This window comes from Tyto alba, unplaced genomic scaffold (assembly GCF_018691265.1).
Source record: "Tyto alba isolate M040663 unplaced genomic scaffold, T.alba_DEE_v4.0 Super-Scaffold_1, whole genome shotgun sequence".
Taxonomy (NCBI): domain Eukaryota; kingdom Metazoa; phylum Chordata; class Aves; order Strigiformes; family Tytonidae; genus Tyto; species Tyto alba.
The window spans coordinates 22,141,010-22,155,271 of NW_024881261.1; the positions used below are offsets into that span (position 1 = coordinate 22,141,010).

Here is a 14,262-nt window from a genome sequence, read left to right on the forward strand (position 1 = left end):
CTGTCCTCTGTAGTGGGTTTTTCCCCGCGTGGGCTCCCAGCTCCCACAGTTGTCCCAATACCCTGGAACGGGCCAGACAGTGGAGTGGAGCTGAGGCTGCCCCCAACCTCCCCCCGCGCGGGGGTGCCGCTCGCCGCCGCCTCCGACGCTCCCTCCTGCCCTCTCTATGGTGCCCCTCCGCCTCCCGCATTCTCCCCTCGCTTCCGGCGTTGCCATGGGTGGGTACCTTCCGCTTCCGTCTTTCTAGTTCCGGGTTCTCCACCAGAGGCGGTGATGGCGGCGGCGGCCTCCTCCTCCTCGTCGGCGGCCGCGGGCTGCCGGGAGGGTCTGGCGGTAGCGGCAGGGCCTGGCTGGACCGACTCCCAGTTCCGTCGTTACGCCTTCGAGACGCGGCCCATCCCGCGGCTCAGCCACAACGACCCCCGCGCCGAGGAGCTCATCGAGAACGAGGTGCTGTGGGCAGCAGCGGCCCGCCCCGGCCCTGGGGCTGCGGCGGGGTCGGGAGGCTTGTGCTCCGCGGCACGGGGTGCTGGGCCTAACCGTCGGCCGGCCGCGAGCAGAGCGGCACGCAGAGTGGGGGCTGCCCCGGGTCCTGGTGCCGTCCCGGGTGCGCTAGCCTCCCCATCCCCGCCCTGCCCCTCGGGGCTACCTTGCTGTCTGCCGGGGAGCAACCGCCGAGCCCCCGCTCCCGGCTCCTGCTTGGTTATTGCCGCTGTCCCGTTCCCCTTAGTCGTAGGAGGCATTTGTTTTCGGTGCCGCAGTGTTGAGTTGTGAAGCTTGCAGGAAACGTTTGCTTTAAGTGCTTTGTCATCTGTATGGAAATCGTGGAAATGTGTAAAGTCTTGGGCACACGTTCATTATTTTCTAAGTGAGAGTCATCACAGACACTGCGCTTGCCTTTCAATGGTGGCTCTTTTATCAGTTCTGGACAAGCTCAGTCTCGCTTGGGTAAGATTGCTAGCTGTTTGTTTTTTTTTTTTTAAAGGAAAGCCTGTCAGAAGGGAAGTTGTGCATGCACAGCTTGGAAACACAGTAACTGTCATTCTTGTTTTGGTTGCTTACTACTTATAGGTGAGGAGATAAGTGATGTCCTTTGTTTTCCTTTTGTAGTGGCTCTTTCTTTGGTGTAGAAGAGATAGGGTAATGTCAGGTTTTTGATGGCTGAAGGTTATCTGTGATTCTCTGAGAAAAGAGATGAGTTCTGTCTCTGTTCTTGGATTCAGAGATACCTTTCTGCAAGCATTTACCCCCTCATAGCTGCGGTTGGAAATGACCAGATAGAATCTACTGTGTCTCTTTGCTACGTGGCAGGAGCAAGCAGGCTAAAACTGTTCCCAGCTAGTGTTTGTCTAACCTCACGTGTTAGAGATTAGTTAAATAGATAGTGGAATCTGTCCCATTTCTGCTGGGAGCTTGCTGTAAGTGGAGGCCACCACTTTCTTAAAACTTACCATGTTTTGCTTGATTTTTTTTTTTTTTTTTTAACCCAGACCAAAGTATCTGATTACTCTAAATACCTTTTCCAATTCCACATTTTCAAAGAGAGTTTGTGTGGTTGCAGTAATGAATGTGATCATTCTCACGTTCAAGAGGTCACTGAATCAATAAACTTCCTGTTTCTCTCCAGGAGCCAGTGGTGCTGACAGATACAAATCTGGTTTATCCTGCTTTGAAATGGGACCTGGACTACCTCCAGGAAAACATTGGCAATGGGGACTTCTCAGTGTATAGTGCCAGCACACACAAATTTCTTTACTATGATGAGAAGAAGATGGCAAATTTTAAGAACTTCAAACCCAAGTCAAGCAGGGAAGAAATGAAGTTTGCTGAGTTTGTGGAGAGACTCAAAGAGATACAACAAAAAGGGAGTGCTGAGAGGTAAGTGGAGGTTTCTCTTTTTCTTCAAGTTGAAGAAGAGGGTAAGTTTCTCTTCAGTGAGTGTTGATGATTAAAACCTCTCAAACTTTTTTTTTCTATAGTCTTTTTCTGAAAGGCTGCTGGTTGACAGCGGCCTTGTCACATGGTTAAAAAAAGTCATACCATTAATCAAACTGTTCGCATTGTCTGCAGAGATTTATTTTTTTTTTCTTCTCTGTCCAAGGCAGGTTTTCAATAAAGAAAGCCTTAAGCTTCGCTTTCTTTTGGCAGACTATGGTATTGGTAGAGGAGCTTGGTTATTGGATGAAAAAGTACAGGCCATGGCACTCAGCCTTTTTTACAGAATACTGAGGCAGCTGGTGCTAATCGTCTCTCAGAAGGACGAGAAGAGGTTGCATGCACGCTGTGTATTTGTTGGTGATGCTCTACAGCACTAACAGAGCTGTAAGTTACTGAGAGGGACTTCACGCTTACATGGAACATAACTGCTAGCAACTATATTCAAACTGTCAGTTAAAATTATCAGTCACCAGCCCTCTAAAAGAACTTATGGATGCTTAGTTGTGTCATAATTGGAAGCAACTCTGTGTCTCTCCACTTGTCATCTGTCCTTCTCTCTTCTTTCTCAGCTTTAGGTGTGTTTTTTCCAAGAGAGAAAGCAGTACTTGAGCTTAAAAATGCATTTTTCTTCCAGCATTGCAGACACTAGTTTTTAATACTGCCATTGTTAATACAGATGTTTGATTTCTCCTATCCTCTATGTTTGTGTGTAAGCATGGCTTTAAAGTAACTTGATACTGAAATGTGCTGGGTTTTCTGAGCCCTTTTTTGCCCTCGTGCACTTCTAGTAGAAGAGATAACTCTTACCACAAATGGGTTAGTGGTGGCATTTATTTGGGGATTATTCATGAGTGTGTTTGATATTTGTTAGTGGCCATCTGTTTACAGTTTCTTCCTACTGCACTGTGATGGCATTGTTCTTGCTCTAAAATTCTCTTTTTCCCTTGTGATCATTAAAGCAGAACTGAATTTTGTTCCCTTCTGTATCAGGAAATCTTTCAGCAGAATATGGTGACTTTTTGAAACTGTTTCCTTCCACAGGTGTTTATGGTGTGTGGCAATAGAACAGAATCTCTAGGATTTATGTCTCTGTTCTGAAATCATTCTGAAGAGACAGATATGTCTTTTTGTTCATGACAGAGCTTAATACTTGATTTCTACTTGTTTCTGGGAAAATATAGGCTATATCTGCAGCAAACCCTAAATGACACAGTTGGAAGGAAGATTGTGGTGGATTTCCTTGGCTTCAACTGGAACTGGATTAATAAGCAGCAAGGGAAACGTGGCTGGGGTCAACTGACTTCTAATTTACTTCTTATTGGCATGGAAGGTAAGCAGTTTCCTCTGGTCAGCAGTTCTGTACTTAAGTTCCAGAAGTTCTTCCAAATGGATTTGCCACTAGTTTCTTAAGTGTTCCTTCAGAGCAGGAAGTTTAAAGCTCTGGGTTGGGACGGGACAGTTGTCACAATTTAACTAATTTAACTGGGGTTATAAAGAGGAAACAGCTAAAGGAATAGCTTGTATTTCCCTGGGACATACTGTGAATGCCTGGGTGTAATCTGATCACAGACAGGGTCTGTGTGATGCTGGTAGGGCTGTGTTTTCAGTAATTGCTAATCATATTCTGAGACCTGTTTATTGCTTGAGTACTTCAGACACTGTAAATTAAAAGGGTCTGCAAGTTGAGCAAAGTTAGCCTTCTGAGCTTTTCTTAGCATGTCCAATGTCTACTTGGGACAAAATGTTGTTTATTCTGCTAAGCATTTGTTCTTAGTTGAGCTGGTACACTGTGTGGAGGAATTCTTTAAGAGCTGAATTTCTTCTTGGAAGGTTAGAGGGCACTGGAGAACTTGAAGATGTATAAATCCTAAAAATATCAGGATAGGGTGGAATTCCAAATCCATGTGGAGACTGACTCATAAGCAGGTGCCTTAGAAGACAGGTACTACTACACTGTGGACAAGGAGAGCATTCTAGGAGAAAGTAAACTCAATAACTGGGCAAGGAGCATACACAGTTTTGTGAAGTGGGATGGCCTATAATCACTGTGGCTGTCACATCCAATTATAATTACTTGGCAATTCATGACTGTTCAGTTCTGTCAGCAGGTGGTTTTTCCCCTTTGCAGCAAGTCATACTCAACTTACAGTAGTTTTTGTCACTTGTTTCACCAGCTGAGAGAAGAGAGCTTCACGTAAAAGCCCTGCACCAACACTTCCCTACAGGTCATAAGATGACCACTAAAATCCTGTTATCAACAGGTCACGCACAAGAACCAAGGAATTTTCTTGAACTGGTGTGTGCTTGAAAAAGGAGTGTGTGACTGTATGATCTTTTTATTAAGACATAGGGTTAACAGTTATCTTAATACTCTCTAGTGAAAATACATACAAAGAGCAAGCTAAGAGAGTAATATCTGAATTGGCAAACAGCCTGAAAAACATGGTTGGGAGGGGTACAAAATGCCCCACTGTATTTAAAGATCTGATTAAATTTAAGATCTGGTGGTGACAGTTAAACTTCAGAACTGTTAGTCAGACTGAAGAGATGCTATTGGGAGCCCCAATGACAGAGAGATTTGTTTACTTGTTGTCTTAGAAAACTGCTAGGACTTTTTTCAAAATCAGACTGTTAGACTCCTTTCCTCTAGACTAATGATTTTTGAAAGTCCATTCCACAATTTGTCATTTAAACAGAGTGTTTTATGAAAAAACTTCCTCTCAACACTCACCATCTGCTGTTCATGGAAACAAGCTGGAAATCTTAATCCTGTAGTGCATAAATTGCTGAATATGGATTTAGAATGGAAATTAAGTGAAGTAGCAACTGCTTAATAAAGGCTGACTGATGTAGTGATCAGTTTGTAATGTTCCTGTGGTCATTTTCTCTGAATATGTGGGAGTGTATTTATTGTCTTTAGCAAGCAATATAACTTGTTTCTTCTGTCTTTCATACTTGTACGTGAGAGTATCTTGATTATCGTCTCTTCTCTCTGCGTAGGGAATGTGACACCAGCTCATTATGATGAGCAGCAGAACTTCTTTGCTCAAATTAAGGGTTACAAGAGGTGTATCCTGTTCCCTCCTGATCAGTTTGAATGCCTCTACCCTTATCCTGTGCACCATCCATGCGACAGACAGAGCCAGGTGAGAGTAGTGGATCTGTTTTCTACTCCATGCCAAAAAAGGGCATTTGTAGAGATGTTAGGTGGGAGGAAGCTGCACTGGAATTAAAGCTGCATATGTGTTCAGATCTGTTAACTGGTGAATACATTGAGAATAAATGGAAGGACTGGTGGTGTTTCTGTTTGTGTCTGGTCCTGACTTGGAAGTGCTAGGGCTTATAAACATCTCCTTAGTGATAACACAACTGGGCTGCAGTTGCTACCTTCTCTTTTCTGTTTCACTGATCACTTGGCCAAACACAGATTTGCTCAGAGACAGATTGCAGGACCCCTGTCTAAGTTGGGGGTACTCCAGGACCTTGCAATGGAGTTAAGACACAAATGGGAATGTAAAAGCTATATAGGGAAGATCAGGATGATTTGATACTGAGAGCCAATAATGAGGACTCTCATTAAGTTCTTCTGAGTTTCTTAACATTTTCTTCTGTTAGGTGGACTTTGACAATCCTGACTATGAGAAGTTTCCAAACTTCCGGAGCGTGGTTGGCTATGAGACGGTGGTGGGTCCGGGAGATGTGCTGTACATACCTATGTACTGGTAAGAAGGATGGCAGGACTGCACAGTGACCACCAAACAGAGGTTTAAAAGGTCTTCTGCTTGAAGTGTTGGGTTGGCTCTTAAGAGAATTTTGTTTTGACTTCTCCAGTAAGTGTGGTAATTTCTGTGATATCTTGGGCCAATCTGCTTCTACTTCCTTTCTGTTGGATGGGATTGGTAATTATCTCTGACACTACATTATTGTGTAAGTACTTCATTAATGTATGCAAGAAAATGATCTGTATTTAAATAAGGAGAGCTTTCCAGAAGTTTTGGGGTCTTGAAGATGGAGGTATAGGGCAGGGCTTGTCTAGTGCTGACTGAATTCATCCATCCAAGATATTTCACTATAAGATACAGTAATAGTTTCTTTTCTTTTTTGTGTGGTTTCCATGCAGGTGGCACCACATTGAATCTCTTCTGAATGGGGGGATTACCATCACTGTGAACTTCTGGTACAAGGTGAGTACAAGCACCTTCCTGCACAGCTTGGATAGCTCTATCCCAGAGGATTTTTTTCAGGTAGGGGTGTATTGGCATGTGTTGTCAATATAAGAACTTGATTGCACCAAATCCTTTTGCTTTAAAGCTGAAAGCTACTTTCTCCCTTTTGAGTGACGTGTGACTGGGAGAAGGTGGAATAATCTGCTGATTCAAGAAGAATGCAATGAGCTATTTTTGATATTTCAGGGTGCCCCAACCCCAAAGAGAATTGAATATCCATTAAAGGCTCATCAGAAAGTGGCGATAATGAGGAACATTGAGAAGATGTTGGGAGAAGCCTTAGGAAATCCTCAAGAGGTACAAAAAAGAACCATATAGTCACTGCTGTTGAAATCATTATGGCTTATTGCAAAACTCGAGATGCCAACTATTTGGCTCTGCAGGTGTCACAGTGAGGGTAGGAGAAAGCAGGGTTGCTCTGTTGCTGTGAATGGTTCTTCCTGCTGTCTTCAGAAGGTCCTTTGGCTACAAAAAGGCAAGCTAATTTAAATTATAATTCTGGAGAATAATTCTGGAGCTAATTTAAATTATAATTCTAATTTAAATTATAATTCTGGAGAGGACCACTACAGATAATGGAGTAATTGTTCTTTTATGTAGGGGAAGGTGTACTTTGACTTTTGGCACTGTCAGAATAGTGTTGCTCTGAAACTCTCCTTAGCCTTCTGTGTGGCAGTGATACCCAGTATTTTCCAAAAAAACGAAACTGATTTACCTGTTGAATCCAAATCTCTTAAATAAGAGAAAACTTATATTAAGTCATGTGCTCCCCCCCTTGACACACAACTCTGTCATCTTTGAATTATTTGCAATTTTAACCAACTGGTATTTCAGAAAACCAGATTGAAGTACTAAGAGTATGCATTTGAAGATTTTTCTGCTGATCTGAAAGTTGATATACTGGATGTGAATAGGAATGTTTTCATGGTCAGTAACCCTTACCACTGTGCAGGAACTCCTCTTTAGCACACTCACGTAAGATCGTACCTCTTCCCTGAGGTTAACTTACTGCCATAACATGCTGAACTTCCCTCGGTGATCAGGCAGTGCTCAGGAATGGGAGTGGTCTTGACTGAAAACAAAACCTTAGCAAAATCATCAGTCGTAGCCTTCCTTCCAAGTGACCCTGAGGACCAGAGAAATGGATTCAGTGAGTGAGAATGTTCCTTCTCTGCCCTGCAAAAGGCAACCCCTTATGACTGTTGGCTCCTTTTGATAGCATCTGCTGAGAAATCACAAATCTAGGGTGGGAAGTGAAAAAAGTTTCAAACAAATACCATGGATGCAGTGTTTTGGTGACAACTGAAGTTGGGTATTGGCAGAGAAGCCTGCAATTTTGGTAAGGTATTAGAGGATGTCCTTAAGGGTGTCCCAATGTTTTCACTAGGAAATACTTTGAAACTGATTCGGTTGTACCTTAGGCTCAGTTTGTATGCTGAGATTCTCTGCCCTCGGCCAATCAGATCATAAGGTGTGATGCAGAGGGAGCAGGCTCTGCAGCTGCCATTTCTCTGTAACTGTCCCAGCTAATGATCTGTTTTTGCTTTGAACAGGTGGGTCCCTTGTTGAATATGATGATTAAGGGACGATATGACTAATGCCTGGCTGCCTGGGTGACTGATGTTGGAGCTGCTTTGTTCACAAGCAATGGAAGATACTGAGCGCTAGTATTGCACGCAGCACTTAACAGACTGATGGGTTTCCTGGCCTATCCCTGCCCCACTACAATAAAGGGGGCTACTGGAACTGCAAAACCGTTAGTACCCCATTCATCCTCCACTCTCATCTAACCGAACCTCCCAAGAAAGAGTCTGCACTTATTGGAAGCTGGATTCATGCTCACTAACTTGTTTTTAGTCCCTCTGCCCTGTTTGCCACAACAAGGAGCATGGTTTCTGGCACTCGGATGTGTTGCCTCAGGATTTTCAGGCATTTGAAGAAGAGTTTGGAGGAGGATCGGGAGTGATCTTGTTTCCTCAGCCTCATGGGGTTTGGACCTCCTGGCTGGGTTTATGTGTTGGTGCCTGGAGTGGATGTAAGATGGGAAGTGATAGGTTTCACAGTCCTCTGTTATTTAGAGGATGTGTCTGTGCTCAACTCTGGCACCTTTTTGTATAACAGAAACATGTGAGATGGCCTGTGTGTGATGAGCAACTGGACAAATGGTTCGATTTCTTCAATTTAAGACATCCGTGCTTTGGACTTACTACAGGGTAGAGATCAGAGTGAATTCGTGTGAGCACCAAATCCTATGCTCTCCAAATAACATCTGTGCTGTAGGAGTCTAGATAAACCTCCTTTCTGACAGCTTTCTCTGGGGAGTGAAGGCTTCTCTCCCACTCTTCTGAAGCTGCAGTGTGGTTGAAAGGGGATGTAGCATTATGAAGGGAGATGCATAAACGCCAGGGCACTCTCCAAGTCATCAATAATTAAGCCACGTTTTTAAATTAAATTCCCCAGGGGTGCTGAGCTAGGCTGTCAAAACACAGTGTCGGATAGGTACAGAGCCTCCGTTTTCCCCAGCAGGGGTGCTGGCTCCTTGGAGTAAGATGGTAAAGTGCCCTTTTTACTGAAACTGCAAGAACTCAAGTGTGTGTGGCTGTGCACAGATGTGCATGTTTGTGTGATGTTGTGTGGCTCCTGTCCATCAGTTAAATCCATGCCAGTGTGTGGTTCCCTTCCTTGTACAGTCATGTGGAAGAGATCAGGGCTTTCTGTTTCAATGTGGCTAGGTTTATCGTGATCCAGGACTTGATATGGCAGACTGGGAAGTGACAAGACAAGAACCAGACAAGCACAGGAACCAGACAAGCCACTGCTTAAGAGTCCTCAGCAATCACCGTAAAAAATCATTTTGCTTTCCTCCTCCTTCTCTTCCACACAAAAGCCTTGGGCTTATACAGAGGCTGGCTTTTTGGTCCTTGAGGTGTGCTGCACTGCTGTCCCTGGTTTGGGGGGTGGTGTAAAGGTCTTGTATATTTGATGCAGTTGTAATGGGTCCCAAGAGCTAGAGGTGGGAGAAGCTGTTTCATAGCCCATATCTCATCCCAGAGAATAGGGGGGAATTTCTGTTAAGACTTCCCAGTGTTTTCCTTCTTGTTCTTTGGGGCTTGTTCTGACATGGGATTCTGGTAAAAGTGTTGAGAACATGCCGCTCAAGAAGCGCTCCATCTATGGCCTCGAGTCCTATCTTTTGCTGGGACAGCTCATGTACCACTTGCAGTGAGCTCGTCATGCACAAAGGTGAGAGGCTTTTCAAACAGGAGATCCCAAGGGCTAGTTTTCCGACTGCTTTACAGGTCGGAACAAATGAAGTATAATTGGCAGCTGCAGGATCCTTGGTGAAGAAATATGCCTGTGTCACTGAGCAGTCTGACTGCTGTGTTACTTGTTAAAGACTCTGCAGAGCTGTGGTTAGATCCAGATGAAGGTCACTCAGCTGTATACTTATCAATGTTCAGCCTTTGGGCAGGTAGGGAAGAAGGCTGAGCTGCTGACTCTGTCCAAAAGCAAGGCCTTCCCAGGAATCCTGGGCACATGCCCTTGATTGAAAGATGTTCAAATGAAATCCCATCTCTGTGCTATTTATTCAGCACATGGTAGTCTTCATTACTACTTTTTAGACACCATCAACTCTTGAAGCTCAGGGTGGGAGTTCATATCCCTTGTGGGGAAAGAATGGTACTTACAGAACTTTAGGATCCTTTTTTTTCTTTATTTGCCAAAGGTCTAACTTTTAAAGTGTCTGAACAGGTTTTGCTGCACTTGAATTCGTGAAAGCTCATTTACAATGCACTGATGGACTGACTCCTCACCCCTTCCCTTTTCACCTTGTGCTTTCAATGCCCCTTGCCATGGTATTGGGAAGCTGTGTGTGTTCTCTGCTAGGGGTGTGTGTGCAGGGGGTGGGGTGTGACAAACACACGGTACCTTCTGAAGTGTAGTTCTTAAATACAATCAATGTTGAACAACAGCTGTGTGGCTTTTATTTTGTGAGTGGCTGCATAAGGAGATGTGCATATAAAGCTACCTTTCAGTCTAATAACTCACTTGTGTTCTTCGCTGGTGAAAGCTGGTGGTCTCCAGAACTGCCTTCAAAACAGCAATACCAACTGCATTATTGTGTGTCTTCACAACTTTCCCCACACTACTTCCCTAAGCCTGAAAGGAAAGCTGGGAATAAGATGGTATCCTTGAACCCTCTCAACAAGTGTTGGTGGCGAGGGAACAAATTCTCATCCCTGCTGACCTGAATGAATGGTGTTACCATGCTTTGGTCACTGATGGGATGATGGAGCACGCTACGCTGTCGGGTCTAATGAACTCTATCAGTTCCTTATCCTTTGGGGTATCTTGTCCTCCATTTTGTCTTTTATCTGATTCGTACTTTGGTCAAGGAGATTTTGGGGGGGGAGGCGTTCTCTGTGTACATCTGCTGTATGTTAGCAGCCTTGAGTGGTGGTGTCATCTCTACCTTATAAAGACACAGGTTATTTTATGGTAATATTAACTACAGTAATCTTGGCATCTAACCATCAGTTAAATGTTGGCTAAATCTGAACAAATTTATAATGTGTCGTAAAATGGGGAAGAGCTGAATAAGTATTAGGGATGTCGGGAGTGACATGGGGAGAGACACACACAGCTGTATGAGCCTGGGGTACCACAATTGGCATTCTCTCTTCACACCCTTGGGGGACAGGGTGAATGTGGATGGAGTAGGAAAGACAAATGGATAAAGTCTTCTGTGACCATGGGTGTTCACCCTTCCCTACTGTGCCTGCTGGAATCATTATTTCTGAACACACACTTCCATTCCACTGGACTTAGTGGTCTGTTGTGTCTGATCCTGTAGTCTTTCTGTTGTGCACATGCTTCTTGGGTAACATGCACGGCTGGCACCACAAATCTCAGAAATGCCTCAGATTTTGCAGAGAAGCAGAGGGAAATGAGAGATAAGAGCTGTGTAATTTGAAAACCAGATCAGACTCCAAGATTATTCACTTGCACTTTTAGTATTTTTCTTGTTTGCTTTTATTACCTCATAATACCTTTATTCTGTTTCCCACATTTTCCTGTTCCTTGAAAAGTGGGATTTTTCTAAGGAGAAACGACCTTCATTTTAATCATTGCAGATCAGGACTGCAGGATTTTTCCTGTGGAAATAGAAGAGCGTGGGTTTTTAATTGGTGCAGTGGTTTACCCCCTTGGTGATTAGGGCCAGGCTCAGCTCACTGATCATCCAGGAAACTTGGAGTGATAAAGCAGATCCAAGGTGAAGCCAGCAGGTCAGGATTGGGGCTGGGATTGAGGAGGTATGAGACAGCTGCAGCACAGGGGCAATCTAACACAGATCGGGGTGAAGAGGGGGAGCCTTGACTTCGAAGCAGGTCTTCAGGGAAGGAAGGGTAGGCCTGGGTCGAGACTGCTGCTTCTTTTCTTTGCAACAGTTCTTGTTAATGAGTAAGCTGACCTTGAACACAGCAAACTGGTCTTTAAAGTCCTAGAATGGGGGTGGTGCACTCAGGGTCTTGACAACCTCTTGGCAGGCCTCAGTGTGGATGCATGGTCAGTCTGTGCTGCTGTCCCAGCCCTAGAAGCAGAGCAGCAACTGCAACAGGGGATACTGCCTTTGCACATGTGCTTTTTCAGAGTGCTTTCTCCAGGCCTTCCTTCTGCCACATGTGTGTGAGGAGCTTTCTTGCACTCTGGTGTATGGTCTTCATCTTCTGTTCCTGTTTTGGAGAAAGGACCTCTCCCATCTATGTCCTCGGAAGTCCAGAAATCACCATCTTCCCTGGGCACTTTTCTGCATTGGTGTTGCCTAATAAGAGAAGGAAAGAGATGTTATTACTGTGACAAACACATGCAAAGTAAGTTCTAATTACTGCCTCGCAAAGTCAAATATTTGTTGCAAGCAGAGGACTAATTGTGAGGGGGAGGGAGCGGAAGTCGAGGCTCTTGGAGTGTAAGTGGAACAGATGCCCGGACGCCTTGGGGAAACGCAGCTTTCCTCTACAAATCAGAGCTTTAAATTACAAGGCTTTTACCAACGAGAACAGTTGTGGGAAGTCGTCTGCTCTCATTTGCGTAATGGCTTCTGTCACTGGTGATTAGACACAGGATGAAGGAAAAGAAATTTGACAATTAGGAATGAGCGATCATTAATCAGAATCTTTGTTAGAAGGAGGGAAGGGGGGGAGAATATCTCGCAAACAATGGAGGCAGCCACTAGAGCCACAGTGAAGTCCATGAGATATGTAACCGAGTGCTACTGTTGCTCTACAGAGCCCCCTCTGCCTAGGTATGGAGCAGCAGCAAGGGTCTTGGCTGGGTTGGAAAGCTTGTGGAGGAAGGCAGCTAGGGAAAACCCTTCGCGTGCTGTTCAGTGATTCTCAGCTATCTGCTTAGTAAGGGAGAGAGCACACCTTGGAGCCCTCTCCTTGCCCCGTCAACACCTTGTGCTTCCTTCTCAGTGCCTGGCTGCAAACTGCCAGCAAAAAACAGAGCAACAACTTCTTAAATGTTTGCAGTCTCCTTCACTCGCATCTTGCATGCCTTGCAGTTCCTGGTACAGAGAGCGGGCATGGGCCTTGACTGTCATGCAGAAAGATTAGGACGAGCAACATGAAAGCAGCTCCAGGCTCTTTTCCTGATAATGTCATTTCCTACAAGAGCAAGGAGTAACCTGATGGGCTGCATACAGGTAAAGAAAAGAAGGCAGTTGTGACTTCTCAGTGTCTGTTGTTTGCTGGCTTAGCTCATCATCCAGCCATGCACAATCCCATACATGCATTTGTTTGGGTTTTGAGCAAAATTATCAGTACACATGAAATCTGTTACATGTTTTTCCTATAGCCATCACTCAAAGTCTTGTCAGGTTAAACATTTTGGTACAGTTTACTTACAGGCACTGCCTCTGATTAGATCGACAGCTGTAACTTGGGAGAGAGGATGACAGACCATTTGTGGGACATATAATGTTGGTTGGTACATCTCAAGACTTCAGGCTTACTGGATTCATTGATTTCAGTGACAATTCCTGCCTTTGCAAGTCTGGGGCATTCACTTGAGGTGGAGGTCTCAGGGTGATTGCTTGTGACTGGAAATCAAAGCAGATACCTTCAAAGGGGAGAGCTGAAGCCATGTTGCCTTGTTCCCAGCTGGCTTTGAGCTCAGACAAATGAGAGCAGCTTGAATTTTCAGCTTCTTCCCATGGCTATAGTTGTTCACCACAGGAACTCGAAAGAGAAAACAGTGGGTCTCAGGCCAGGGTCTAACAGGGCTTTTCATCCAGTGCTCATCATAAGAGAAGTTAGGAGAATCATTGGTCACATTGCTCAGGGTGGGGAGGTATGTCAGGTAGTGACGTTTATTTCTTCTTAAACGTGTGAGGGGAGGGCTCCTTTCTCATTCCCAGTAATGTTTTAAATGTGTATTTCCATTTGGAGGAGTGCATCTCATGCTTTTTGTGGACAGTGAGGCAGCTCGTGATGTTGTGGGGTTGCTGTCAGAATTCACCTCACAAACTTGCAGTAAAATATGAGAAAGCCCAGACTTTGACACAGCAGGGTATTGCCCTTGCTGTAGGAAATGTCACTGTGCTGGATGGCAGGAGCCACAGGTGTGACTTTCATCTCAGAGTTTCAGATGTGTTTTTTTTTCCTGAATAGTCAGGATTTGCTATTGAATGCCTTGACAGGGAGGACCTCTGGATGTGACTTGAATCCCCTTGGGAAGCCAGGAAGGGAGAAGAGTGAATGCTATCCTGTGTGTAGGTAATCTGTGATATGAGACCTGCTGCACGCTCTGTGTTCCTTGAGCTGCTTAAGCACTGCTGGCCTAATGCAGTGAGCTGTGTGAGGGCTCTAGCTGGGCTGAAAGCAGCTAAAAGGGTGAGTTCAAATCATTTGCTTCCATGTGCCACAGAGTGGGCACATGGGATTATAATAGCATCCAAGGGAATAGTTTCTGTGAGAGAGGTTAGTACCACAGACGATGGACTGATTCTGCTCCAAGATCCTCTGACAGTATCCCAGAAGCTGCTCCTATCCATCTGTATTTCACTGGAGTAAAATGCTTCCAGCAGCAAAAAATT

General features: G+C 44.7%; 1 protein-coding gene across 1 annotated transcript; it reads left to right on the top strand.

Annotated features, from left to right (window-relative positions):
• The first annotated feature begins 243 nt into the window (after positions 1-243).
• On the top strand, positions 244-10,137 carry HIF1AN (hypoxia inducible factor 1 subunit alpha inhibitor). Its single transcript, XM_032981948.2, has 8 exons — positions 244-450; positions 1,628-1,878; positions 3,120-3,268; positions 4,939-5,084; positions 5,554-5,660; positions 6,059-6,122; positions 6,351-6,461; positions 7,718-10,137. Exons 1-8 carry the CDS (start codon positions 274-276, stop codon positions 7,760-7,762), a joined length of 1,050 nt encoding a protein of 349 aa, XP_032837839.2. The 5' UTR covers positions 244-273; the 3' UTR covers positions 7,763-10,137.
• Positions 10,138-14,262: the final 4,125 nt, after the last annotated feature.

Coding starts and splice junctions, on each gene's coding strand:
- HIF1AN (XM_032981948.2), top strand. CDS start 274: ATGGCGGCGGCGGCCTCCTCCTCCTCGTCGGCGGCCGCGGGCTGCCGG. Junction 6,123..6,350: donor CTGTGAACTTCTGGTACAAG/GTGAGTACAAGC, acceptor TTGATATTTCAG/GGTGCCCCAACCCCAAAGAG. Junction 6,462..7,717: donor CCTTAGGAAATCCTCAAGAG/GTACAAAAAAGA, acceptor TGCTTTGAACAG/GTGGGTCCCTTGTTGAATAT.